The sequence below is a fragment of the Falco naumanni genome, chromosome 1, assembly GCF_017639655.2.
Source record: "Falco naumanni isolate bFalNau1 chromosome 1, bFalNau1.pat, whole genome shotgun sequence".
In the NCBI taxonomy this organism is placed as follows: domain Eukaryota; kingdom Metazoa; phylum Chordata; class Aves; order Falconiformes; family Falconidae; genus Falco; species Falco naumanni.
In genome coordinates this window covers 101,694,778-101,722,142 of record NC_054054.1, presented here as the reverse complement: position 1 = coordinate 101,722,142, position 27,365 = coordinate 101,694,778, and the positions used below count along the sequence as shown (strand labels likewise).

The following is a 27,365-nucleotide window of genomic DNA, read 5'->3' as shown; positions in this document are numbered from 1 at the left end:
GACTGTCCCTAATAAATCACTATGAGCGATTACTATTACTTCCCCCAATTCTGCCTTTTTGAATAAATGGGATACCCTTAAGGGTCCAGTCCCTGGCGTACTGATGCTTGCAGAGGAGCAGTTGCGATGCAGAGGTTTGTGGGAAGGAGCCTCTTCCCCCTGTGCCCTCGGGAGGACCGGGGCCCATTGCTGCGGGCCAGAGGGTTCACACCAAGTGTGAAAGATTGGGTTTCCCCTGAGTGCCTGTCTCTGCAACTGCCACCAGGAATAGCTCTGCAACTGCCATTAAATTAGCTAAAATGAAGTGCCATCTTTTAAGTATATCCCAAGGGAGAATGCTGTTATTGCAGCTATTTCCTCAAAACCATTCCTGAGCAGACACTGACTCCTATTTGAAGGGTAATTTTCAAATTGACTTTCTCCAAGGTGACTTATTTAGGGCTTGTACTCTGAGACTCAGAGCTGCACACCTCAAATGCTGTGATGCAGTGTTGCTCCCCTGTGTACACAGAGAGCACAGGACCAGGGCCATTGGAGCTAGCACCTCGTGCTGTTGCCAGCACTTGGGCAAATGATGAACAGCCCAAAACGCCTTCTGCAGATTCTCATGACCCTGATCGAGGCTCCCATCTTAGGGCTCTTGGTCTGGAAGGGTTTCTCAAGGTTGGTGTCTTTTGCTACGATCCCAACAAGATGGCTGTGGGGAGATGGTTGGGCAATTGGCACATGGCCTAAGTGTCTTCTGCTTCCAAGCAGCTGTGGAAATAGGGTTGTAAGCCCTGATCCATGTAATGGAGACCTTTTGGGCTGGAGTTTTACATCAGCTGACAAAATGTGTGGAGTTGTGGACGATTAGTACCTGCAAATGAGCATTTTGACAGTCTGTAGTGGCAACTTTCTGTACAAAAACTGCTAAAAGTGCTGAAGAATCATGCGCATGGAGGTGGGTTCTCAGGCATCCAGTGATTTTTAGTGCTGGGACATCCTTGACTTCTCTAGAACATACAAGGAAGGAAAATGCGTTCAGGCAGTGACCTCGGCAGCAGTGTTTATCCTGGCAGGGAACTTTTACAGTTGAGCTACAGTCCTGAAGCTTGGACTTGTAAATAGAAATCTGCTTTAGGCTTGTACGCTGTGTCTTAGCACACTGTGGGCACCATAAGGGTGTGCACGCTGCTGGTGGCTTAGAGCAAGGCTAGAAACAGCAAATTGTGTGTGCAATTCCTCGCTTATAAGGTTATTAACTGCCAGTGCTTTTCTCACCGTAAGTGATTTCAACTTAGGAGGTACATGGCAATACATAACAATATACAATACATAACACCATCAGTAGTTACATACATACATAACAGTATCAGTATTTAATTCAACAGCTCCAATGTGGAAGCCACTAAACTGATTTATAAATGCATTTTCTCAAGAGCATCCAGGTATACTTATCTGACAGATGAGGAAACAGAGGTACAAAGAAGTTAAATGCTTTGCCTGAGGTCCCAGAGCGAGCCGCTTCTTGACGTGGAAATCGGAGTAGGCATACAACAGTGACAAAGTCAAATCTATCTTGAGCAAGGTCACAGACATGGGTAGACATAATAGGTATTTTAATAAATACATAGTTTTCACAGCTTCTTTGCCATTAAAAGTTAAAGTCGTATTAATCTCCAGTAAATTCAGAAAAGGCATTCAATTCAGCATCTCTTTTATGTGGTATCTCTTATTTTAATTTGTTTCACAGATTCCATAGTACTTAGCAACAGCAGGAAAATAAACCCATTTGAAACAGACAATTAACCAAGGTCACTGGGGCAGGGAAACTAGAATTATTCAAGAAACAACTATTGCAGATGCCATCCCGAGGATAATATTAAGCAAGGTATGCTGCTGTGGGCTAAAATGCCGTTCCTTCATAGAAATTTTATTACATTCTTGTGAAAGGCATCCAGCTTTTATCTGCCCAAGCCATTACGCAGGCAGTGAAGGGAAGCTGCGAGCATGGCTCCTGCCTGACTCCGCATCTGCATGTCGATGCCCCGCCGTAGGAGGCAGAGGGATATGTATTTCTCCTTTGGAGATGTGCATCGTGTGTGACATTAGTTTTGGGCTTTTGCTATCGGCATCTCGCCCTCGTGCGCTTCTGTAAGCCACCTCCCGCGGCTGCCCTGCCGCTCAAACGCGCTTCCATTCCTGCAAAGTTTTCTTCAATTAATGAGCTCAAGTTCACTTTTAAAGCAAACACCGCTCCGTAGCACGCACCGGGGCTGCGTTGGGTTTCGGGGGAGGCCAGGCCGGGGCGCAGGGGGAGGGGAGGCTCCTTGTGGTTGCAGTCGCAGTCAGGCAGCTCATGGCGGGGAGGGCCGCCAGGGCCGGTGCCAGGCAGCAGGTACCCAGGCCGCTGCCTCGCCCCCGCCGGTGCCTCCTGCCTGGGGCCGCAGCCCCTGTGAGGAGCAGGGAAGGGAGGCAGAGCGCGGTGGTGGGCCAGGGCTGCTGGGGACAGGCAGGCTGGGCAGGGCCGGGTTTGCCTTGGGCCTCTGGTTCGCTCTGCCTGGTGCCGCCATTGCCTGGGCGCAGTCCCCTTTTGGGGAACGGGCCGCTTCCAGCTTCGGGCTCTGCCTGGCCGCTCCAGCGCAGGCCCCAGCAGCCGGGTCAGGCTCCGCAGGGCAGCCCCCAAGGCTGCTGATGGTCACCAAGCTGAGTGCAATTGAAAAACAAGTTGGAATTTTTAAATCATTCAGTTCCTCTTCCATTTCTCTGCCCCTAAAACCTGAGGGACCAGAGGTTTCCTCTGTGGCTTTGCGGTGGGACTGGCTGCCACAGGCCACGAGTGCAGCATTGCCCGGTGATGGCGCAGCCCCAGGTGGCCCTCGGCAGGCTTGGCGCTGCCCCTTGGCCACCAGGGCCATCCTGCAGCCACCTGCGCCTTCCGCAGCAGCCAGCCCAGCCGGGAAGGCAGCCGGGGTGGGAGGGCTCCAGCCCGGAGCCCCCTCACGGGGCAAGTGGTCTCCCAGCCCCTGGGTGCAGCTTGTGGCCAGTGGAGCGGTGGGCCAGGTGGTCCCTGCCCCATGGAGCTCTGCTGCCTGGGGACAGGCGCTGTGGTTGACCCTGCCTTATGGCTGGGGTGGACAACCCACAGGGCCACGTACTTGTGTTTCATTCCTGTGTGTGTATTCTTTTGCTATAAACTTGTGTTACTCATCCCGGTCTTCATTCTGCCACAGATGCAGAAGCACAGAGGTGACGGCACTGATGTGTGTTTCTGTTTGCAGTCAGGTCCTTAATTTCATCAATGGCCAAAAGAAAATCAAGTGTTTGATCATAGAGTGCCATGTAAAAATAAAGAGGGTGTTCTTCCTTACCCTGGTATCATCAGGGAAATAATCGATAGGCCACTGTTTAAAGCCACGGGCTTAATTTGACTGAATTTGATAATCTACCTGTAATTTTCTACACATTACGAGCTGGTTAAGCCTAAGGCACAGAGCTGAGTGTCTCCTGGCATTGGCTGCTGGGGCACTGACTCCCACCAGCGACCCCCGGCTGAGCAGTGGGGGTGCAGGCGGGCATCAGCAGTGGGAAACTGCACGTTTGGGATGAGTCCAGAACATCAAAATGGAAAATAAGAAGTTTAAATTTGGTATGTGAAATGAGGGATGGCAGGTTTGAGAGAGGGACAGATGAGCCTTTCTAGGCAGGTACAGGACCACCCCAGATGCACTAAACGCGGCGCCACATCTGCTGCCGCAGTGGGGTTGCGTTGCTGAAGGTGAGCAACTCCATGACTGAAGTTTATTAAAAACAACAGCAGTTTAATGGAAACTGGACACTCCAGCAGTTCTTAAAGTATATTCTCAGCCTTCTTGCACTCAGTGGTATGACTGCTAATTATTTTTTTAATATCTTTTTTTCTACATATTTTATAACTTGTGCTTTAGTAGAAAATCAGAAGCAAAATCCAATTGTGTAAGAAAATTAATTTCCTTGAATTGAAGAAGCAATCTACTTGAGTCTTTTTAATCATTAGATGATAACTGTGCACTAAAGAAAGGAAGACCATTAAAGTAACTTAATAGACTAGGATGGACGTTTTTCTCTCTATCTTCTTCATCTTTATTTAGAGATTCATGCTGAGGATATTTCATAAAAGATGCTCTTTCCTGACCTTTCATCGCTTGCTGTATAGAGGAGCCAACCAAAATAATGGCAAGGGACTAACGCTCTGGATTTCTGGATACAAAACCAGTAATTCTGCTAAACATCTCCGTTCATCCCTTCCTGCCAAATTCTGCTTTTCCTTCCTCATTAAAGAAAGAATAGCTTTCGGGACAAATAAAAATGCATTTAGCTGAGCTGTGTGATTTTTAAAAAACAAACTGCGTTAATGCTTTTAATTAAGGGGCAGAGGAACAAGAGGCTTTATCAGCTCTTTGTCTGCAGGCCATTATTTCATTGTGGATGGGCTATCTATTATTGTAAACGTCCACCTTTTTGAAGGATTTACTACAAAACCAAATGGTGTTTTTATTTAAATTGTCGAGCGCCGCTTGATTCCTCATTTATTTAATATGGAGGCATTGTTACAAAGAAGAATGTAGCACTTAATTTGTATTGCTTGAGGGACCTCAGATCCGCTTGGGAACGCTGCTTTGCATGCTTCATGGTATTGCGTGTTGAAAACAGAATGTGCAGCAAAACGAAGAAGAGGAAAATTTGAAGGTGAAGTTCCAAAATCCCAATCAGGCTTTTCCAAGACCATTTTGGAAAGGATTAGTGACTCTGTGGTCTATAAAGTGAAGTCATGTTGTAAAATAATAATGAAAGAAAGCTTTCTTGGGGTACAGCTCCAGAGCATGGCTGTTGAGTGCCTTCCAGTTCAGAAAACCTTGTTTACCTGGTGGTGAGTTCCCAGTGATCCACATTATTGGGTCAGAACTTTCACCTGGATTTTTTTCTGTCTTTAACTGTTCCCTGAGTACCTTTAGCAGACCTAACAGGTTTTGACTGGAGAAGTCAAAGGTTCCCGTGCTCCACCATGCCTATTCCCAGTGGAGGAGATGAGCTGGGTTGTTCATGCTCCGTGTAAAATCAGAGCAACTTACCCTTCCATTTAATTCCAGGAGGTAATCTAGGATAATGGAGCTATTAGATTTGGCATCTGTAATATGGTTATCATTTCAGAAGGAATTGTTTCTGCTAATGGCAGTTAACTTGCTACAAATAAAGCAATAGAATTGAAATCTTAAGTACTAGAGTGGCAGCAAACCATGAAACATTATACCGCTTATTGGAAGGAAGGCCAGCCTTGCTGTCAGGGAAGAAATCTATTGAAAAAAACCTCTGATGGATTCCAATTCTAACTAATTTAATATGGCAGCAGCGTTCAGCTGTTCTACCAGTCTATTAAAAGTATTAAAATGTCCATAAATAATAATACCTATGTGACTAGAGCTTTTCCTCCAAGGAGCTCAAGGGTTTCGCAGAGGTGAATTCGGCCGGCTGTTGGCAGAGCCGAGCCGCGAGGTCCTTGGGGGTCATCGAGCCCTGCGGCTGGCTGGGGTGCATTGGAGACCCCAGGAGCTCCTCTGGCACACAGGGACATTTTGTGTGGTGTGGATGGAGAGGCTGAGCATGGGTCTGATCTTTGCCATCTGTAAGCTGTGTCTTGGGTATATGCAAGGGTGCTTTCCACCTCTGCAAGCCCGAACTTCTTAGTTCAGCCTTGAGCATGCTCCGCAGCATGGACAAGCTGTGAAACGTGCTTTGAGCCAGGATTTTAGGGCCGCTGTTAAAATACACTATCCCGTTGCCCCATTTCTACCTCAAGAATAGGTTCTCTCTGGAGAACAGGCATTTCTAAGTGGTGTGGGATTTCTAAATAGGTGGGCTACCGTTGGTGCTACACCCTGCAGGTTTTCCCCAGGCAGCACAAGGCAGGTGTCCCCTAGTCCCAGGCAAGGAGCGGCAGGGGTGGTGGCCATCCTGTCCTGCATGGTGGGGTTTCCCTCTGCTCAAAGCTTTGAGCTCAAGGTGGGCCGGGGAGCCCCACAGCTCCCCACAAAAGCAGATTCTGGCAGTACCTTGGCATGGATTAGCTTTAAAATTCATTGTCTCCTCCCTGCTGATCCCTCTAAGTGGGTCCTTGGGGTTTTTTTTTCTTTCCAACATGGATTCACATGGAAGCAAGTTAAATGGGAGAACGGTTTTTATATTTCTATTTTAGTACAGAAAATATCCCAGGGGGTAAACTTTCCATATACCGTAACTGCAACAGATTAGTGTATCCCCAAGCTGCAAGAGCATAATGATATGGTTTTGTTCAGTGCCATGCTCTGTGGCAAAGTGTAATTTTATGGAGAGGGTCACAAGTGTTTAACCACTCAAAAAATGTCCCCAAATGTGATCTCAGCTTGTGTGAATCAGAATAACATCCTCATCTCAGGGCAGCTGTATCAGATGGAGATCTGGTCCAGTGTTTTGCAAGGTAATGAGGGAGGGACAGTGCATGTGCATGTTGCAGCCCCAATCGTTAGTAAACACAGCCATCTATTATGTCCTTGAAATTGCATAGTTATTACAGATTAACCCCTGACAATGTGGTTTTCTTCAGTCTTTCTGCTATTCTATTGATGTCTGTATTATTATTACCACCCTCATTTTTCTCTTTATCATTTTCCCTGAGCGGACAGAGTGCTTGGCTGCTCTTGCCGGAGGGGGAGCTGAGCAGCGCTGTTAGCTGGAGGGCACAAAGTTTTGCAGGATGAACGTGACAACTTGATCTTTTAACCCAGAGCTCTGTTGATACTGGTGAAACTGGGCAAATGACACAGCAGATGTTTCTGCAAACAGTTGTCTTGAAATTATCAAGGATTTGCTTCTGCAGATTCGCAGTTTAGCTTGCTGCTGCTGGTTGGTGATGACTCCTTTGTGATATATTATAAAGATCTGGATTAGAAACCCTTTTTCACAGGATACCATAAAAACTAGTGTCTGTCCTGAAGTCTACACTGTTACTAAACGTGTAGGAGAAAGTAAGAAAAAGGAAATGCCATTATTACGTTTCCTTTGCTTATGGGGAGTGGAAACCCAAAGAATTTGTGCCCTTGCCCATAGACACACCAAGGTGTTTGCAACAGAGCCAAGACCTGAAAGCTTTTTAGTAATTTAATCCCAGGAGAGCTCTTTCTCCAGTCTATACACAGTGAATTTTGGACAGTTTCATTGCAGTGGTGAAACGATGTCTTCAAAGACAGAGAGCTCACTCATTGCTGCAAAGTCTCTGGGATAACCAGAGGCAGGAAGCATATGGAGCCAACAGGAACTCAGCAGAAATTAGCCCTCCGTCCATTAAAAATTGGAAAATTTCAATAATTGTGCATTATTGTTGTTCTTCTCTTCATACAGGACACCGGCGATGATCGGTTGCTCATTTGTGGTGCACAGAAAATTCTTTGGAGAGATTGGGCTTCTCGATCCTGGGATGGATGTGTACGGAGGGGAGAACATAGAACTCGGCATCAAGGTTTGTGACACATTTGCAAGAAAAATTGCACCTAACTGTTTAGGGAACACAAAGCAACACTTTAACAAGTTAGCATAAAGCTATTAGAATGCTTCAGGGAAACAGCACCGATGTGTTTTATAGCATTTTAATTTAAGTTTAAGGGGGAAAAATTACTTGCTTTTAGGGGTGTGGTTTTTTTCCTTGGGTTCTTATCTGTTATTCTTACTGTCTTATTCTTTTGTCTGACCTGATGCAAAAAGCTACTGGGTTGAAATAGCATGCCAGCCAGAACAGGCCCGGGTCACATTGTCACACCACTGCTCTAAGTCATAGGTATCCTAAATAGCAAGAAAAATGCAGTGCCGTTCTCGTCACGTGAACAGTTGTAGGGGTGGTGGTGGGACTCTTGTGACTCTCTCAAGAGGACACAAAGCCTGAAAATATTTTACAGGCATTTAGCATCTGCAAATGAAATATGTTCATAAACAGGCAAAACTTGCTTATAAAAGTGAAACACTAATAATTAGCCATGTTTTTAGAGCTGCTTCAGTGCATCCGTGCAGACATTCGTCATTACAGAATCCACTGTGTCAACATCACTTGATTACTATGTACAATATTAGATGTGGCTTAGTGATTCAAGTGTTTACATACATCAAGTGATTCATAAGCAATGAATTCAATGTTCAGAAGCAACTTGGGATGGTGAAGTCTTTTGAGATTCTTCCAGGCATGTTTTAGAGTAAAGCACTTGTACGTTAACAAGCTGATAGGGAGAGGCTTGAGACTTATAACTGGAAAATTGAATTGACTGTGCTGTTGTAAAAATGAAAAATCATTGTTCAGCTCATAGATTTACCGGAGGATATTTGCTTCTGGCAAATCAGAAGAAACTTAAGAAATCCATTGTTATTGGCTACAGGGAACAATAATCTCACTTAAACCAGGGATTAGAAATTAAAGGCTTTAAATATGCCACATAGCTCTTCTCCATATGAAGTAATTATGGCACGTCATCATGCAGCTTGCTGCATGGGTATGGAGAGATCCTGCTCTAAACCAAGCTTCTCTTGTGGTTATCCTTATTTGCTTATTTGTAGGATTTTTTAATAATATCATTGTGGAACGAGTCTTCTCACAATTAGTAAATCAACCCATCTGCTAGGTTTTTGGGGGATTTCATGGGAGATTGGCTTCCTAACTGGAAGAATAAGATGAATGTCTCAGGGACAAGTGATGAGCATATGTCCTCTTCATTTTCACATGCTGAACTTTTTAGAAAAAGCTATCTAATAAACATCCTTTTGGAAATAAAATAATCCCTATCTTCCCCAAGGGACTTTCCCAAGCTTGCATTTCTAACCCACGTTTCCCTGCTGTTTGCATGCTCATATGCTGTGTGTTCTGGTCAAGGTTTTAAAAATATTGTTGCTTTTCAGAGCCAAAATACTTAGTAAATCCACCTCATGAAACTGCATAGAAAGAAGACATCCAAAAATCAGTCTCTGTGCAAGGGTCTTATTTAGAGACCAGGAGTTCATAGCACATCAGTTCTGTTTAATAAATGTTGGCCATTGTGTATGCAGGTCAAGTAGCTCATACGGAGAGTGGTCCCGGAGAGATGGTGTGTCTCAATTGCCACATATTTAAATTCCATTTCATAGTAAGATTTCAGTTATAAATAGTTTATCCAAGGCTAGTCATCACATGTGTAAGGAAACAGAGTTGTTACGGATTCAAGCAGATGTCAGGTCTCAGGTGGATATATCTGGTTCTAGTTGCCAGCCCTTCCTTGCGTGCTTGCAGTCTGCCATGGCTGGGGTCTGTAGCAGCCTTACCATGTTACCAGTAATGAAGGACTCTGTATTAATAAAATTGTTCTGAGGATCAACTTGAACAGAAAATTATTAGGCTTTTTGTGGGTGTTTTGCTGTTTTGCCTGGTGACTGCCTGTAGTCAGAAAAGTAATTTGGTGGTTCCTTGTTTGTTCCAGTGATCCTTGGATGAGAATAAATACAGAAAGTATTTATTTTCTTTTTAGTGATGGTGAAGTTCCGTCCTCTTCTGAGAATCATGTGACATTTTTAAAAAATTATATTCTTGTATTACCAAGAATGTTCAAAGAACAAAAATGAAACGATAAACCTGTTGAGGCTATGAGAAGGTCATGGAAAACAATACGGTGTTTCAGGCAAAAGCACAAGCTAACTACATTATGGTAAAATTGAATGCAAGTAATCTGAATAACAAAATGAAATAAATAATTGAGAAAGCTGGTCTGTCCAAACCTAGAACGGCCAAGGCCATATACTGTACAAGTGTCTTGTTTTATTAATAAGCTTCAACGATTCTAAAGTAAGCTGTATGGCACCTATGTGTGGGGAAATATATGGGCTGTATGTTTCAGTTGCTGAATTCAGTTAGCTAAATGGGAAAGTACCTGCGTGAGCCACTTGAAAAAATAACCCCGTTACTCACGTTCACAGAGGTGGCTCTGGGCTCGCTGCTCTCCTGTACGTGCTGGGAAGCATCCTCGGATTGCTCAGATAATAGTAATAAAGCCATTAAGCATGTTGCTGCCCCAGGCAAATTCCTGTTCTGCTTGCGGGGTAGCTTTGGCCCTGACTAGGGGAACATGCTGTTCTCTGGATTATTCTACTTTCTTTTATTGCACTGGAGTGTCTCCAGAAGGTTGTGCTTATTCACTCCTCTTGTCCCTGATGTCCACTACTTCACTTCCCGAGGCAGAATTGAGTCTAATTCTCCTTTTCTTGGCAGAGAGCAGAGAAGTGTTTGCTATGCAAGGCAGTTTAGGTTAATACTTCAACTGAGGGGTTTTCAGTGTGCTTTTTTTTCCCTCTCTTACTCCCCCTGCCCCGCCAAGTGTGCCATGCTGTTGAATTACAATAGTGCCAGGTCGTTCTTACAGTGTTGACAGCCATGGGGACAAAACATTTGGTCTGTCCCTGCGTCCGTAACTCTCCCCAGCAGACTTTTTGGGGAAACCAAAACCTGGTGACCAGGCGGTGCTAGTGAAGGTGCTGGAACCAGGGCGTGTGGAGACATCTCATACCTGGTCTCAGTCCTGCTACAGGAACAGGGAGAGCAAGCGTTGCTCCAAGCTGCCCGTCCTGGGGAGCGTGTGGGTGCTGTGCACTGTGGACCACAACCTGGCCCCTTCCCCAGGCCCAGTTTCTGCTGTTGGTCCCAGAGAGCATGACCTGCTCTCTGAGCAAGCCTTGAGCCAACTCTTCTAATACTTTGCTATACCGAACAAGTTTCTGTTCTGATTTTATAAACCTGGTGTCCAATTCCAACAGCTTGAAAGTGTTGACACTGCTGTGAGTCCCCACCAGTTCCATGTGTGAATTTTGGCACTGAGGCTTCTCTGACCATCTCTGCTCCTTCTGTTGAAAATTTTTCTTTTATTTTAAAACTGTTTGTGGCCGTGGTTTTTAGTGACTATGGGACTAAGTAGGAAGACTGCTTTTGCTGTGCGTCTTGCTTTTTCTCTGCAGGGAGGGTTTGATGGGTTTTCATGGTTAGTCACAGACATTCACTAAAGATGCTCCATAAAATCGCGTGTGTCTATTTGAATAAAGATGCAAAAGTCTATTGCATGACTATTGCCATGATTTCTAAGCCTGGGATGGGTTACAAGGTTGTTTTCAGAGTATTTTGTGCTTCTCTCATGCATTGCTAATTAAATTTGAGTTGTCTTTTAAAGATAAATTTAATCAATAAGGAAATTATTACTACTTTGATGGTATCATTTGTACAAATTGTCACTTGAAGAAAGCAATTAAAAGAGAATGCTTATTAGCTGATCCATCCCATACCTTATTTGTGTAGTAAGAATCGATTATTGAATTCATTAAGAAAAGCACAATTCAGGGGTCCCTTTGAGGTTTAATGACTGACTGGAGCTACTCTTTACTATGGATGTTAAATTGTCTGAAGTTTGGGTTGGATCTTTTCAAATGATTTCCAGAGGAAAAGCACAGCGTGTCCTCTTAATATTCAGATATTTTTTTCCCCAGATTTGTCATATAGATTCATCATGCCAGGTTTCTGGTGCTGCCAAGCCAGCAGTTGCATGCGTGGAGCAAGCAGAGTTGCACCCCTGTGCATAACTGTAAGGGCTGGGAATATGAAGCTTTGAAAATCAAATGGGTACAACAAGAACATTGAGCATATTGTTGTTAGTGGTGATTTCTTTAATAATTGGACTCTCATCCTGCAGCTGCTTAGGCACAAAAGGGGCCTCATTGCACTGGCAGTGACATTGATCCTCTCCCAGAGGGTACCGTGCCTGTGTACCCTTCAGTCTTTCAGAAACCCTTAAAATAGATTAAATAGCATTTTAATGGTACAAATCTCTTGTGTGCGTTTCATCCATGAAGGAGCCCATTTTGTTTATATGCGTACGATTATTCATGTGCTGAAATATTGAGAGGGTCAGGCAAAAAAAAAAAAAGAAAAGCCGTCAAATAGGTATATTTAAATTCCACAAGGGAGCTTGACTCTTTCTGCATTCAGAAAATCAAATCCTTCCCTTCCTGCATACATTTTCCATAAAATTATGGCTGTATCCTTTTTGTTAAGAAGAAAACAGTGAGGGTATTTAGAGCAAGCGGTTCTTCTGGCATCTGTGGATTTGTTGCATCTGAGGTGAGGGATGGGCAGCCTCTATCCAGCCCTATGGGAAGCAGAAAATCCCTGCCATGGGGTGCTGGGTGGGAGCAGAGCAAGGATGTCAGGGCAGGGCTATGAGTCATGAGAAAGATGTTTTGATTATTTTATCCCTGCTCTTTTTGTAAAAAAAAACATGCTAGCACAGGCTTACTTTCCCAGCCCAACTGGGAGCACAGGCTCCAATGCAAATACCCTATGTCTTTAAATGACATTGTGCACGTCTCTAAAATGGAGAGTGATAGACACAAGCGTAATGGGGAGGGCATAAATATCAGTGCTGGATGGTGTTTGCCTGGGTTTCTACCTGCATGAACCTAATATCTAAAGAGTTAGTGCCTGTCATCAAAATGTAAAAATATCCCTGGTTAGGGTGGAATTTGTTTTTATAATGTCAGCCAAACGTGCAGACATGTAATATCAGGTGTCACGTTTTGACTCTGCAATGTGTGTTACTGCTGTCATTTGAAATGGTGTTTTGCCAGTGCTTTTTGTTTGATCATCTTCAAATGTCTCTCTCTCTCAGTTCTTCTGATTAATATCTTAAAGTCTGGGTGTAGGCAGTACCTGAAATCCCTTTTTAACCACTCTGTCCATCAGCACCTGGGCATGATTTCCAGCATTCCTCCATTGACTGTCACATCTGCTGGCTTCGCCGGCCGCTGCATGATGAGCGTGCATGCCGAGGCTTGCAGGATGCGGCGCATTGGTGGGATCCATGAGATCTGCAATGATGCATTGTTACATTTTTTATCACTTCGAAAAACAGGAAGCTGAAAAGCATGTAATTTATTCATAAAGCTTTATTAGCTTTGTGAGGGTTCACTGAAACACAGTAGTTAGGGTTGAATCGAGTTTCTCATGATGTGCAGGGTTTTTTCCCCATCTACACCTAGCTTTGCTGAGACAGAATTAGTCATGAAATTACGACTGTGGCAGTGAAGGGGTTTTTTGGAAAGTGTGGGAACAAATCAGCCTGAGCTTCTGAGGGAAGGATTTTGAGGAGCACAGATACACTTTGCTGTGAGACGCCTCCCAAGCTTTATTTAGAGCTTGGCTGCAGGAGGTGTCAACGCGTCTGGTTGCAAGGAAGGAGAAGAACAAGCCTTTGACTAGTTGAAGGCTTTGGGGTAGAATTACCAGATATCATTTGGTTGTCACGGAGTATGTACTGTTCAAATATCCACTCTTTTGACATTTCTGAGAATTTATACTGAGGAACTGCAACCTATGCACAGTTGGTCAGGTGCAGATGATGCAGAAGTCAGTGCCAGTGGTGGGGGATGCTCGAGTGGGGCTGCTGGCAGGAGGGGAAGGGGATGAAACTCTGGGCTCACCTGTCAGGGAAAGAAATTTTTGAGTTAGTGCAAGCAGTTTGAGAAGTTAGAGGCTAAACCATGGTAAAAAGCAACAGGGGAACGCAGTTTGAGAAGTTAGAGGCTAAACCATGGTAAAAAGCAACAGGGGAACCAGTGAAGCCCTGGGAAGTTGTATTTTACAGACACAGGAGTTAGTTGGCCCAGCCTGATCTGCAGGATGAAGCTGCGTGGGGCTGGAGTGCGTCTCCCTCCTCTGTCTCCAGGCACAAGAAGCCTCACGGTAGCATGGAGCAGCCGTAGCAGTGGCTTTGGTGCAGGCTATCACAGGCCCACCAATGGCTTGCCAAGACCCTAGAGACTGCTGCAGTTTAAGAAAAAATAAAAAAGAAAAAAACAGAAACACAATCCCCCCCCCCAAACAACAACAACAAAAATCCCCTAGAACCTAAACTTGCCAATAATATAAACTCAAGACCAGCTTTTCAAACGTACTTTATGAGTCAGGCACCAAAATCCATGCAGAAATTGGAGCTTAAGGCTGTTTCCACATAAAAATCAAGTTAATCTGAAACAAAATAAGAGGCAGAGTAGTACTGACCTTGGAAAAGGTCTTAGAAATATAGCTGTAGAAATAGCGATACACAGGTAATGCATTACCTTTGTGTATAGCCACAACATGTTTATTTGTATGTGTATCCCTGTTAGAGAAGTTGATTTTTCTCTTCAGAGTGATTGTTGTGTGGTTGGAAGAAATATTTCCACCACTGAACAATATCCAATCACTGCCTGCATTTATTTTAAGAGCAGGAATCAGTACAAGTACAAATTCAGATCCTGTGTTTGGCATTTTAGTTGTCAGCTCAGTATTTACTGTAGGTGCTTGAAGATGCTTTATAAGAAGCGGCGGTGTAGTTTTCCAAACGGGTAAAATGCTTTTCATCACCACTGCCTCCATGGAAATGGAGCTGTATTTCGATTATTTCTAAACGGGCTATAACCTCTGTGCTGGGAGCCAGAGAGCAGCTCTGCTCTTAGCGCCGCAGTGCCTGCGCGGCCGGCAGCCGGCTCTCCTGGGGAAGGGGGGTTGCAGGCAGGCGGCTGCACAGCTCCCGTCTGGCTCCTTCCCCTTGATAGAAAATGATTTGTCATCCCTGCCTGTTACCTGCTGACTGATGGGGACAGGTAGAAGAGGGGGAAGGGACCACTATTTTCACCCCAGTTGATTCTAGTGTTTTTACTGACAAGTTTGGTTTTATGCTGACAAGACAGTGATCATCTTTGCTGGGAAACATAATAACTCTTTTCGTGCAATAGGCCGTGTGTTGCAGTTGAGGTTTACTGGTAAGATGAAGAAATCCATTTTAGGGCTCAGCCGTGCCTTATCTTCACCTGAAATGTGGCAGGTGCCAGCTTTTCACTGATTTTTATGGGATAGTTGCCTCTGGCAAGCAGTGGTTAGGGATCTGCCAGGCGGCGGTTTAACATTCTGGGTCATGGTCAGAGTCCACCCTCGTCACCCTGGGCTTGGGGCTTGGGTGGAGAAAGCCAGATGTGGAGAGCAGCCACAGCATCTCCATAGCTAAGGGGGCTGTGGGGAGCAAGGACAAGTGGCCGTGCAGGTTCGTAGAGACTTAGCGAAGTTTGGTTTATTTATACTTTTCACCAATGGATTTTAGAAAATGGAGCCTAAATCATGAGCGAGGTTTCTTCAGTGCTCATCTTTAGTCTAATTGTGCTCCTTCTGAACAGAGCCATTCCCATGTTGCTCTTTCCACTGAATTTTGTGGCAATTTCAATTTGAATATACCCTGCTCTAAGTTTTGGACCACACTGATGTTGTCCAGTGAGGTTGCTCCAGGGGCTATGGACATCGAAGACATCTCCAGTATCCCCAAGACAGATGGATTTTTAATTTATATATTTTTTCTATCACATGCTGTGTTTCTTGGGCATGACACCCATTCCACAAGCCTTTAACTTCTGGGCTTCCAGCTTTCCATCCTCTGTGGGGAAAGATGTGGCAAAGTTTTGAGTCTCCGCATTTTCACCCTTTCCTGCGTGTTGCTCAGGGGCACATCCATTCCTGGCCACGTTCTGCCAGTATTTTATGTGGAAATGCCTGAACGCTGCTAGGTGTGAGGTTGGGGTGGGGGCTCAAGGTGCCTCACCATCCGTGGTTTGTATTATGGCTATTGGGATAAAACATGGCAGATACATAGCACCGGCTGCTCTGACATTTGCACCCGTTCTGGGCTCTGTTGAAGATGTTTGCATGACAGATTTTGGTTATCTGGCAGTCCTGGCTTTGATGCTCAGGCAATGGTTTCCCTTCAACCCCAGACATACCTGCAGTGCCGCCCTGTGTCTCAGCCAGCCCACCCTTGCTGTTGCAGGGAAGACTCAAGAGGCTTTGCTGTGGCAGCTGTTCCTTGCCTGGCTGGGCAGGGTTGCCGTGGCACACTGAAATACGGCATCTTTGCAGCGTCTCAGCAGGCATTTTAAGGACTGTGTGGGTTAGAGGTTTGTTGTGCTGATGTTCACCATAGGCTGCTGTGTCTGGGAGGTGAAGGAGTTGGCATGAGGGATGCCAGCGGGCTTGGCACAGCCATGCTTTGGCTCTCAGCCTCCGTGTTCTTGCAGGGAAATAAATTACTTAAGTCCTCTTAAACAGCAGTGATAGGTGTGAGTAGCTGAAGAAGGATTCCCATATCATTTCAACTGACATATTCCCCTCTGTACTGCAAGGCACACTGGTTTGCTTCTTTATTAGCCCTCTGGGCCCTGCTGAGCGGAACAGCCGCGGGACACCCCTTCCCGTTCCCTGTTGCCTGGGCTGTGGTCACGTTTCCAGCACTGAGCACTCATTAATGTGGGGATGATGCATGAGCTGGAGCGGTCCCGGCTGTCCGAGTGTCTGGCAGCTGCAATTTGGTCAGGAATTGCTGAGATGTAGCAAAGTTAGTCCCCCTGAAAGCTGGTTTTATAGCAGCACTCCCTGGAGGACAACTGTCCTTTAAAGTATTTCTGGGCGTCTGAAATAATAACTCTCTGAGATCTGCTTTTTCCTTTCACTCTTCACTATACAAGGTGAGCAGCAGCACATTTACTCTGTGCATGTGCCTATGGTGTCTAGGATATAAATTACTCTATAAAACAAAAAATAGGCTTGTGTCTTCCTAAAAACCAACTCCAAGCCAAACTGAACTTTGTCTTCTTACAAAAAGCACGCTTGGGAAATGCCAAGAGAAAATTTGACATGAAATTACACACCAACAAATGGGGCTCATAATAAACTGAGATGAGGAAATGAGGTTTTTTTCATCCCATTATATTCATAAAGCTTTCAGAAAGCTCCCTGTTCGTCATGACTGCAAAGGCAAGGTTATTTTTTTTTGTCTTTTCATCTGTCCTTTCTTATGAGAAGACTAATTTGTGATGCACTTGCTAGGGCTGTGGGACATGCAGATCTCTTCCCCATCCCATCCAGAGCCACAAAGCTGATTTTATCCCTCTTGCCGGCCTCCAGTGACCCAGGCAGGGCAGCAGCCTCAGACCTGGGAGCGGTCCTGTCTCATAAGCACTGAGCGTTGGGTTTTTTCAAGGGTAAGGCACTCTCTTCGTTGACTACAGATTTCTCTTAGGCTTGGGGATTGTTCCTGGTGAAAATGTAATCAATGCCGTTACACTCCTGTGATTTTCAACCAAAAAGCTTGTAGTTAGAAATTCCCAAGCAGCTCTTGGTGTGTTTAGTGTCTCTGTAAGGCTTTGCAGTCATCCTCTCTCAAGGACTTTCAGGTCAAACCTGTTCATTTTTACAAACGAAAACACAGTTTTCCAAGAGCCCCTGCTGCAATCGCAGCCTTGGCTCTGAGAACTGTTCAAGCTGTATTACTTTTTCATCTGAACTCCTCACTGATACAGAACGCAGTTAAAATGCAGCTGACAGCCTGATGGTGATGGCAAGAAACAGAGAGTGACTGCATTTCCCTGCGTATGTCTGTCCCAGCTCTGCCAAGTCAGCAGAAGATTATAGGAACAGTAATGGTATTCATGACCAAATATTGCCACAGCCTTGTAGTGAAGCCAGTTTCACTCCTGAATTAAGGCAGGCCTTTCTGTCCTGCCTCCTGCGCTCGCCCTTCAGGCATCCTGGTTTTGCTGGAGGACCCTGCATCTCCTCCTGGACTCCTTGAACATCCAAATCCTTTTGAGGCAGGTATCCTACTCTTTGGGATTGCTTTATAGCACTTTATTTTATTTCAGTATATGACCAGGTTCAATGGGTTGTGCCATGTTACACCCATTCCTCCAAGGAATTCATTCCAACATGTTTGTATGCCAGTCAGCTGCCTCCTGACCTTTTGCTTTCTGGTGTTACTGGGCATGATTCACCATTGCGCTGTCACAAGCTCCAGCATGCTGTGAGTACAAAGCAGATGTAAAAGACTTAATAAAGATTATTAACAACACAGTGGTGCCCAGCTCTGAATGTCTCTGCCTCTGGCAGCCTGTGCTGTGTCCAGCCCATGGCTTGCTTTGATCTAAACGATCCTGTGTACTGGAGCTCACTTTGCCTACTTTACTGTATTCAGGTAGCTTTTGTATACATGAAGCTCATCTCATGTTTAGAGAAGGTGTTGGCACCTTTGGATTGCAGCAGGATTAATGGCAGTGATAAGTAGCATCAGATTGGTGGTCTGCTCAAATTAGTTGGCTCACTTCTTCCACTGCTTTTCCAGTACTGGCTGACCTGAGTGACTTCTTTGGTGTGATGAGGAGGAGAAAATTCCCAGCAAAATTCAGTGGGAATTAATCCGTTGTCTCCTTCAGCCATCCTGGAAAATCTCTTTCCTTTTGTGACTGGCACTGAATGCATGTCCCTCGATGTGATATCACTTGAGACTTGCCCTGTGCATCATTGAGAATAACAGTGGATGTAACTAGACATGATTTATGTTTCCCGGTGCATTTATCCTTCAGTCTAGTGTGTCCTTGTGTGGTACTCGATGGAGACTGCAGAGGTGGTGCTCTGTGGGGCTCGTTTTGAACAGCGTTCGCAGCCGGAGCTTCCTGTAAAGCGAATACTATCACAGCAGTGAACTTTCTGGCTTCCCTGTGGCACATTTATTATTCATAGGAAGCCTATTGCCTCATGAATGATCTAATCGCTATGACGCACCACTGCCATAATGCATAAAAGGTAGTTAACCCCCGTAACACTGCACAGTTTTCATTCATCTCCTTGACTGCAGGGTTTCTCAGGAGTCCCATGGCAAGGGGAAATGTCACAGCTTGACCTCTGTGTCGTGGGCTGCCTCCTTGGCAGCCTCCTTGCACTGGTATGAAGCTGCAAACCAAATACCTTCCTCACATTTTGTAAGAGTTGAGGTAGGTGACCAAAACTTCCTTGGCTTTGCCTAAAATTGTGGCCACTAAGGTATTAGATACCATGGAACTGAAGTATATATTAGGGTGGTTTCTGCAGTCAGGATTTTAGCAATCTTTTCGGCATCCTTTCTCTGCCAGAGCTGGATAGAAGTCGCTGGTACAGGAAGCTGGCGAAGGCAGATCAGAGAATAAAAGGAAATCCACCTTTGACTAGTCAGGCTGTGATCCAGCAGAGCACTTCACTTTCAAGCACCTGGGCAGTCCTCTTAATTCCTGTGGCACTACTGTGCCTGCTTAAATGTCAGTGCTTCTTAAGTGCATTTCTGGATTAAGGCCTCTGGAGATGAACCTGAGCCAGAAGGGTTAATATTTTCAAAACACATTTTTTCACTGGAAGGTGGTGTCGTTTCTCATCCTTCCACCCCTTGCCCCCTCCAAACAGTTTTTCCATTTTATGAGCTAATTAACTCACCTAGCTTTAAATACAAGTGCATCCTTCTTGGATTTTGTCATGTGTCACCACCTTCTAGAGAGTTATTATATCTTATTTGCACAGAAAATACTGGGAGAATACACCAGGAACTAAGCTAACCTGTTCATTGAATAAATTTATACCTAAAGCTTCAATAATAACCCCATTATTTCATATTCATCTACAGACACAAAATATGTATTAATTAACTGAAGTACTGCTAGTGGGCATATGCAAATGAAGTGGCATTAAGCAAGCCAAGATCACCCCTTTTTTTTGCGTTTTTACTTTATTAGGAAATACTGCTTTGTGCTGACCGCAGTTCCTTATTATCAGATCTGTGCCTTGAAGCTTAGTGCCAGGACCGAGAAGAGAATCAGAATTTCCTAATGCTGCAGAAACTGCCGCAAATAATGCAGCTCATGATGAAGAATTCATATATAATCCCATAGAGGAGGTAACTGTTTAGATCTGCCTCGGGCACAAAGAACCCAAGTTTATTTTTGTAGAAGGTACTTCATTCTGTCAAAGCAACAGAGTTAAAATGAGAGAGACAATTGGGGATAAATTCACATTTGGACTAAATATATCCAACTTAGTAAGTAAGATAGGAGTTTAAGCCTATAGCTCTGCTTTTCCAAGACACAGGGTGATAGCAATACCCAAAGCAATAGATAACAAAGGATTTTCCACACTGGCCTGCTCACTTTAGGAGGACGATGATGCTTGGTGTTGTCACCCTTCCTTGCTCCCTGGGGTGCCAGCTGCCAGAACGCCAGGTCGAGCAGCACCTCCCAAGTGCCTCACTCCTGGCCAGATTTGCTGGGGATGCTCCTGGTATGTTGGCTTTTGAGTGCTTCAGGTGTTTGCCCAGCGTTTTGCACATCCCCGTCCTGCACATCTCCCAAACCACGGCAGATGGGTACCTCTGCAGGAGAAAGCACAGTAATAAACAGTCTCATTGCTGACCTGTTCAGCTCAGCAGCCTGTTTCCAGTATCTTTTATCTTATTTGTTGCTTTGGCGTCCTTCAAGCATTGATTGTGCAAAGGGCATATTTTTATAATTGCCTAAAGGGTGCATTTTGTTTGCTTTCCAGATGAAGGATCTAGAGCTGGATATTAAATGACGAGCCAGAACTGTGGGTGGGTGCTGTAGCCTTTAATGCTTAAGAGCTAGCATTAACATTGGTGGCAAAGACATTGTGAGTGGTAAAGAAACTCCTTGCTATATGGTCTTTTCCATGGAGAGGTGTCGATCCACCCACCAAAGGAAGGTAACTGTTAATATTCTCCTTTTGCTTATGGGGTCCTGTAGCACAGCTGTGTCTGTGTTAACCCCACGCACTCAGTATGCCCCCTGTGCCTGCCCATTTTGTCTCTGGAGCTCAGGATGGAGAGAATTGGTCCAAATTCCTCGGTTGAAACATCCCTCTGTGACTTTCCTTGGGTTCCCTGTGCTGGCAGGACACACATTCCACCCCCACCCCCTACCTCTTCCCAGTCCTCTCCAAGCAGCAGAGAACTTCAGGAGAGTAAATCTAAACCCACACCTGAGGCTCAGCTGTCACCCCTCTGTTTGGTCTGATTTGGTTGGCTTTGCATCTGTAGAGCTACAAATAAATGAAAGAAAGTTTGTATCCAGATGTAAAATGTTTCTTCTCTCCTTCCTGGGATTTGAGGTTTAAAACCATATAAAGGTACAGAATTACGTCTGGTTTTCTATTCATAATTTTGACTTTGGCCGTTTGTACTTGAATCTACGTGTGGGTCATCAGAAAGCTCGTGATCCTTGCTGGATTTTTCCAGGACTAGAAACCTGGGCTTTGGCTGTGAACATTAAAAGAAAAATAATATTCCTATAGCTCTGGTTTCTGCTCAGGCAGTTCCAGATCTTGTAACACCTCACCATCCTGGTGAAATTGGATTTTGGCGAGCTTTGTTTTCTCCTTAGCTGTCCTTGCTCCCATGGCATATCCAGTGGGTGCTCAGAGGTGGTGAGTCACAGGAGATGACACATGCGGCCTGCCCCAGGGGTTCCCCTCTCCCTGCTTTAATGGCCACGACAGATGTCTCCATTCAACAGTCTGAAAAACCCAGAGCTGGAAGAAAATGCAGTTTTGTGATCTTCCAGCTAGCTGTTGCAGTGAGCTATTCTGACAGCACCCAAACTCTTCTGTTCCCACCAAGAACTCCTGGCAGCCATGCCCAAAGCCACAAGCAAGGGGCAGTGTGTGGCCTTGGCACCTGGAGACCAAGAGAACTTGCCAGAGCACCCAGAAGGGTGATCAGCCACATTGTCCATCCCAACCCCCTTCGCAGCTCTTGCTACCTACATTATCAGAGGGTTGCAACTGCATTTCTAGTCCAAGATCATCACAGCCGCCAAGTTCCTGGTAGTTTTCTTGCATTTCTGCTGCCCAGACAGGGAGGAGCTGCCGCCCGGTGTTGGCACTGTTGATGTGGCACGGCGATAGGTCACCAGCTCTGCTTGCTGCTCAGCCTTACTCCTCACCTGCCCATTCATCCCACGCCATCCTGCCAGAGCAGCGGCATCACTTCTCCATTGCTTCACTTTGATAGCAGGCATGGATAGCCTCCCATACTGACCATATCTGCTTTACTGGGACTTGACCTCTTGGCCAAAGGTTTGCTGATGAACCCCCCCCCATGTCTCCTTGCAGGGCTCCCATGTTGGCTGAAAATGCATGTCCATGTGCTTCTGAGGCCATGAAGCAAAAGCTTCAAAATAAAGAAGACTTAAAAATTATTAAGAAAACAAACCTGTTTGATCGCTGCCTTGGAGGTCTTAGTTAATGTGGTTTGCGAGAGCTGCAGGAACAGCATACAGAACTTCTTAAGCAGGGCATCTCAATGATAATTTTTGCTGACAGTCAAAAATCAGCCAAGTGAACCATTTTAAAAGCCTTTCAAAATCATTCATTTACATCATCTGCTGCTTTTGTCAAATACACGAAAGAGTGTCTTGTCATGTCTTTTGTCTCATTTTTACAAGAGTTATGTTGTCTATTTAGATTATATTACAGGAGCAAACAGTTGTTCAGGCATTATCATTTGTGTGATACAAGGAGAACATTCAAGAACAGTAACAGGATGATTACCTTGGCTGAAACTGGCATTAAATATTACTTTTTTCTACTAATGTACAAGCTTAACAGTAGCTGAAGCTGCATCCAGTGTTGACTGGGGTCCCCAGTGCAAGGACAGGCTTGTGGAGGAGCATTTTTGGTGAGTGAAGTGTGCTTTTTGATTTGGCCAAGCGAGGCGAGGGACCAGAGGCAGGTATGGGGTTAGCATAGTGTGAAGGCTCTTTGTGGAGCAGGTTTTGCTGTTCTGGTTTAATGACCCGACCACATGGAGCTATGTCCCCTGGTGACTAGGGAGGACAGGAGCCATGTGCCCTGGAGGAGGGTGAAGGGGCGGGGAGTGGGCTGTGAACTCCAGCAAGACCCCAGCTCCCTTGAGAGGGAAATGCTTCTGGCAAAAACCTGTGTTGGTGGGATAGAAGATGTAGAGACAGGGTGTGCCGGTCTCATTTGCGTCTTCCATGGCTCCAAAAGCTGCTCTTGGTAGAGATTTACACACCAGGCAGGGAGCTTGGCTGTATATTCTGCTTTGATTTCAGCTGGAAAGTATCTCTTGTTTTTAAATTCTCTGTTGTATTTAAAAACATTTGCAGCAACTGTATTTTTATTTTTTGTGATGGACACTTCGATGCCAAATTGCTCCTCTCCTCCCCTTTTCCCAGCATCTTTCTGAACAATAAAATTGAGAACTATCTACTTAAAAACTGAGCACCCTGGGGGAGCATGTGCCTGGGCTGCTTTGATTTCGTTTTGGGGGGGGAGCGCCTTGTTCCTGGTGTAGCGGTGTGCATGTTTAATGGGTTTGCTTGACTCTTTCTGTGACATGTGTAAAAGGAAAAATGTGTTTATTGGTATCAATTTTAGAAGACCTGTAACGTTTAAGAGGGCGATATGTTCACTGCTTTTGAAAATGTGATATGAAATGGGAAATTGTCGGTTTTGCTATCTTTGCAGAAGTTTTCTCAGCTTTACTGACCAGGCTTGTGCGGTGCAGTTATAATCCAACTCCTAAAAAATTGAATGCATAATAAAATACCGATGGCATGTCATCATTTTTGGTTATATTACTGTAACTGGTATATATATCTAAAGGCAATCATCGCTATAGAGGAGGGAGGAAAATACAGAGGGAGCTTTAAATTTCTTTAGACATTGAAACATCTGAAGGAGGAACTATAATGGTAATATATAATAAACCTCTTTTTTTATCTTCTCATAAAATTGTATCTCTCTTCCTTTTTCTCATAAAGTTGATCTGACTTCCAGTATGCAGGTTTCAGAAATAAATCAATGATTAACTAAACAACAGGTATTCATAAAATTCCTTGTTTTATAGCAACATTTGAAGTAGTGCACAGTACATGCTCTTCAAGCAGATATACACACCTTAGGTACATTATTTGAACTGTAGGTAAATGAATAGGTATGTCTGGTAGAGGTTGTGTTCAGTTGGTACTTATGCTGGTGGTGTAAATTCATGTAGGTTTATGGAGAGAGAAGAACAATATTTTTTTATAGCTGTAGGAGACCTGGCCCAAGGCTGAAGAACTTTGGGCACTGCGCTGAGGGAATGATATTGGTTCTGGCTTAGGAGTACATCTTAAGGGGTGCAAATGAGATTTTTTTCTTGGATTTCCATATTTCAATTCCAGTTAAGAGTAAGTCCTGAGGCATTTTGGGACCGGCTGCTTTCATTATTGGAAAGCTTCACTGTAAAGGAAAAAGGAGAACTTTATTCTAAATGAGCAGCTTGTATTAGATTATTCTCATTGAAAGCATTTAGCTCTTGGCAAATGTGTATCATGTAAATAGAACAGACTGTAAAGAATATCTGTGTGGTGGGTTGACCTTGGCTGGATGCCCAGTGTCCGCCAAGCTGCTCTGTCACTCCCCTCCTCAGCAGACCAGGGGAGCAGGGAGAGAGGAAATAGAATGGAAAAACCCACTTTTTGGTGAAGATAAAGACAGTTTAATGAAGCAATAGCAAAAGTTGTATGTGCAGAAGCGAAGGAAGACAGAAGATGTTATTCTCTACTTCCCATCAGCAGATGATGTTTGGCCGCTTCCGGGGAAGCAGGGCTTCAGTGTGCCTAGGAGCTGCTCCGGAAGGCAAATGTCATAAATAACGAATGGGCCCCATCCTCCTCCTTTCTCTTAGCTTTTACATCTGAGCAGACGTTATACGGTATGGAATATCCTGTTGGTCACTCTGGCTCAGCTGTCCTGGCTGTGCCCCCTCCCAAGATCTTGCCCACCCCCAGCCTACTGGTGTGTGTGGGAGGTTGGAGAGGCAGCCTGGATGCTGTGCAACACTGGTGCGTTATCACCATCTTTCAGCTGCCAATACAAGCACAGCCCTGTGAGGGCTGCTGCGGGGCTCAGCCAGCCCCAGTACAATCTGATAATGTCAACTGAAGGGCATGAACAGCCCTTTGTGCAAATGCTCTTGGTAATCACCTGGAAGGGTCTGTGGCACTTAGGAGTAAACACACGGGCAGGTTTCTCTGTTAGCATTGCTTCAGAGGCGTTTGGTACTTTAAATATAGAAGTATTGTTATGGTTGACCCACGTTTGATACAGGGTCGTGCATGCCCACTGATTTATCTGCTGATGTCCATTTTTTGCTCTGTGAAACTCTGTCCTCTCTGTGGGGAGTTGGGGATTGGCATTTCAGTGGCTTATCGTGGGCAGCTCCTGAAAAAGTCATGTCTGTGTCAGCAGCCATGAAAACACTGGGATTTATCAGGAAAGGAGCAGAGGGTAAAAGTGAGGCCATTGCTAGAGCTGCCCACACCCTGACCATGCTGTGTAGCTCTGGAACCTCAGTCTCAGAAAATATTTTGAGTTGGAACCAGTTCAGAGGAGGGCAGTGGGGGTAATGGAGGGTACGAAAGGGCTCCTGCACTGGGGAGGTGCTCAGCAGAGAGGGAGCCTGGAGCTTGGATAGAGGGGGGGGCGGGGATGAGGGAAAGCTGCAGAATCAGCAGGGCCACAGAGCAAGCAAATGGAGAGTTGTTTTTTCTTGGGCCCTTCCACTGGGGCCTTCCATTTCTTCTCTTTGCCAAGCACTGGCTGTTGGTCACATCCAGTTTCACTCCCTTCTCAAAGACCTAGGCCTGAATGTGGCTGAAGGGAAAGAGAGGACTCCTGAATGTGTTTCCATCTCGTCGCATTGTGCGTGCAAAAGTGGTGCCACCGTGGACGCACCTGGCTGTGGCCACACGATGCTGCCGGCTGTGCTGCCGCAACTCTGGGCTTCTTAGTTGAAGAGTCTCCTCTTCCATCCCTTGCTGAGAAATCTCAGAGGGGGGTTATGTGTCCTTTATAATGAGAAGAAAGAGTTGGGCACTTGGGGTGATTCATGCTGCTTAAGTTTAACTCCTGCAGTGGGAGTTTGCATAAATGCCTTAGGCTGGATGCCTGCATTTGGGATCGCTGAGAAGAGCTGCACCTTGCGGTCCTTATGTCACCTCTGTTTGCGTGGCCTCGCTTCACAACTCATGTATGTTCATAAGATGACTCTGGGAAAGCCGTAAAGTATGGAAGATGCGCACAAGTTTACAGCAAGTGATGTCCAAGTTGTTTCTGCACCCTGCCGCTGGCTAAATCATAATATGCAGGGGAAGCGCTCAGCAGCAGGAAGGATTTCTCCTGACAGAACAAATCAGCTCAAAATCTCCTTGCAGGAGAGGTTAAGCACAGCAGACCCAGATCTGTCAAAACTACACTCATTTCATCATCAAGGCAGACAGTGTCCTCCTTTCTGCTGTTGGGAGTGTGGTATTTGTTAGCCCTTTGCCCCCTTCTTTTCTCAGTCCGTGTCCTTTAATCACCTGTTAATCAGATTAGTGTGCCTGACTTCATCCTCCTCATCGCTGCTGTACTTGCCAGCCCAGTTAAAAGTCAGCATTGGCAGGTATTACAGATTTTTCTATATGATTTTTTTTCCTGCTGCTGTTCCTCGTTTGACCCTTCCTTGTACATCACTAGTAGAGATGCTCAAAGATGATATCTGCTTCCTTTTGTGCGGATACTGCATTTGGCACTCGTGTTCTGCAGCAAGGGCTGATGCGTCAGCGCTTTCATTTCAAACCACTTTAGGGAGGTTTAGATGGGCCATAAAAATGTGTGCTAATCTGAGAGTTGATGTACAGGTAGCAGGGACATGCACACTGGCATTGATGAGTTGTGGAGATGCAGCTGACAGAGTAGACATCTCAAATGCATCTTCTGGCACTGCTGTTATTGCCAAAATTTGTTTTTTTCACATAAACAGTGGGTTGGAAGGAAGATGAACAGAATCAATGCATCAGTGGCGCTTAGGTGAAAAAAAAAAATCACTGCAGGAAACATTTATACTGTCAGGAAGAGCAGATTTGAGAAATCATCCCCACCTTAGAAAATATGTTTCTTTTCTAAGGGTGATTGAAATGTTGCTTTAAAAAAAGAAAAAGGAAAAATATTGAGGACACGTGAAGCGTAGTGACACGGCTGATATCTAACAGTCCCGGGGCTGGGTCAAGGAGAGACAGGTCTTGGTGGCCTGAACACCTGCAGTACTTGAGAAGTCTGAAGCCAACAGACACTGTGGGGCTGAACTATCAATGTGAAGCGGCTCCTGCCTTCCAGCGAGCAGCATGACGGTCAGTCCGCTTATCTTAAATACTTACCAACACACTGCATAAGCTAGACACTTCACACCTAAGAAAACCAATTGCTTCTTCTTCCCTGTTTATCATCTCGGATATAAGTTTAACTTTCTAATGCTCCTGCGGTGCTGGAGCACCCTGTGCCATAACTGGTGCATCCCCTGTCTCCGGTAACTGGCCCTGGCCCCCTCAGGCCATCAGGGTCCTGGGGCTGCCCTGTGTGGGGCTCCGCTCAGGAGGACCTG

The 27,365-nt window shown here is 45.2% G+C and overlaps 1 protein-coding gene across 1 annotated transcript in view; it reads left to right on the top strand.

Annotated features, from left to right (window-relative positions):
• Positions 1-27,365, top strand: part of GALNT17 (polypeptide N-acetylgalactosaminyltransferase 17) — a 212,449-nt gene that overhangs the window by 127,097 nt on the left and 57,987 nt on the right. The window contains exon 6 of the mRNA XM_040613286.1: positions 7,396-7,513. Coding sequence (XP_040469220.1) covers positions 7,396-7,513 — 118 coding nt within the window. The remainder of the gene's footprint in view (positions 1-7,395; positions 7,514-27,365) is intronic.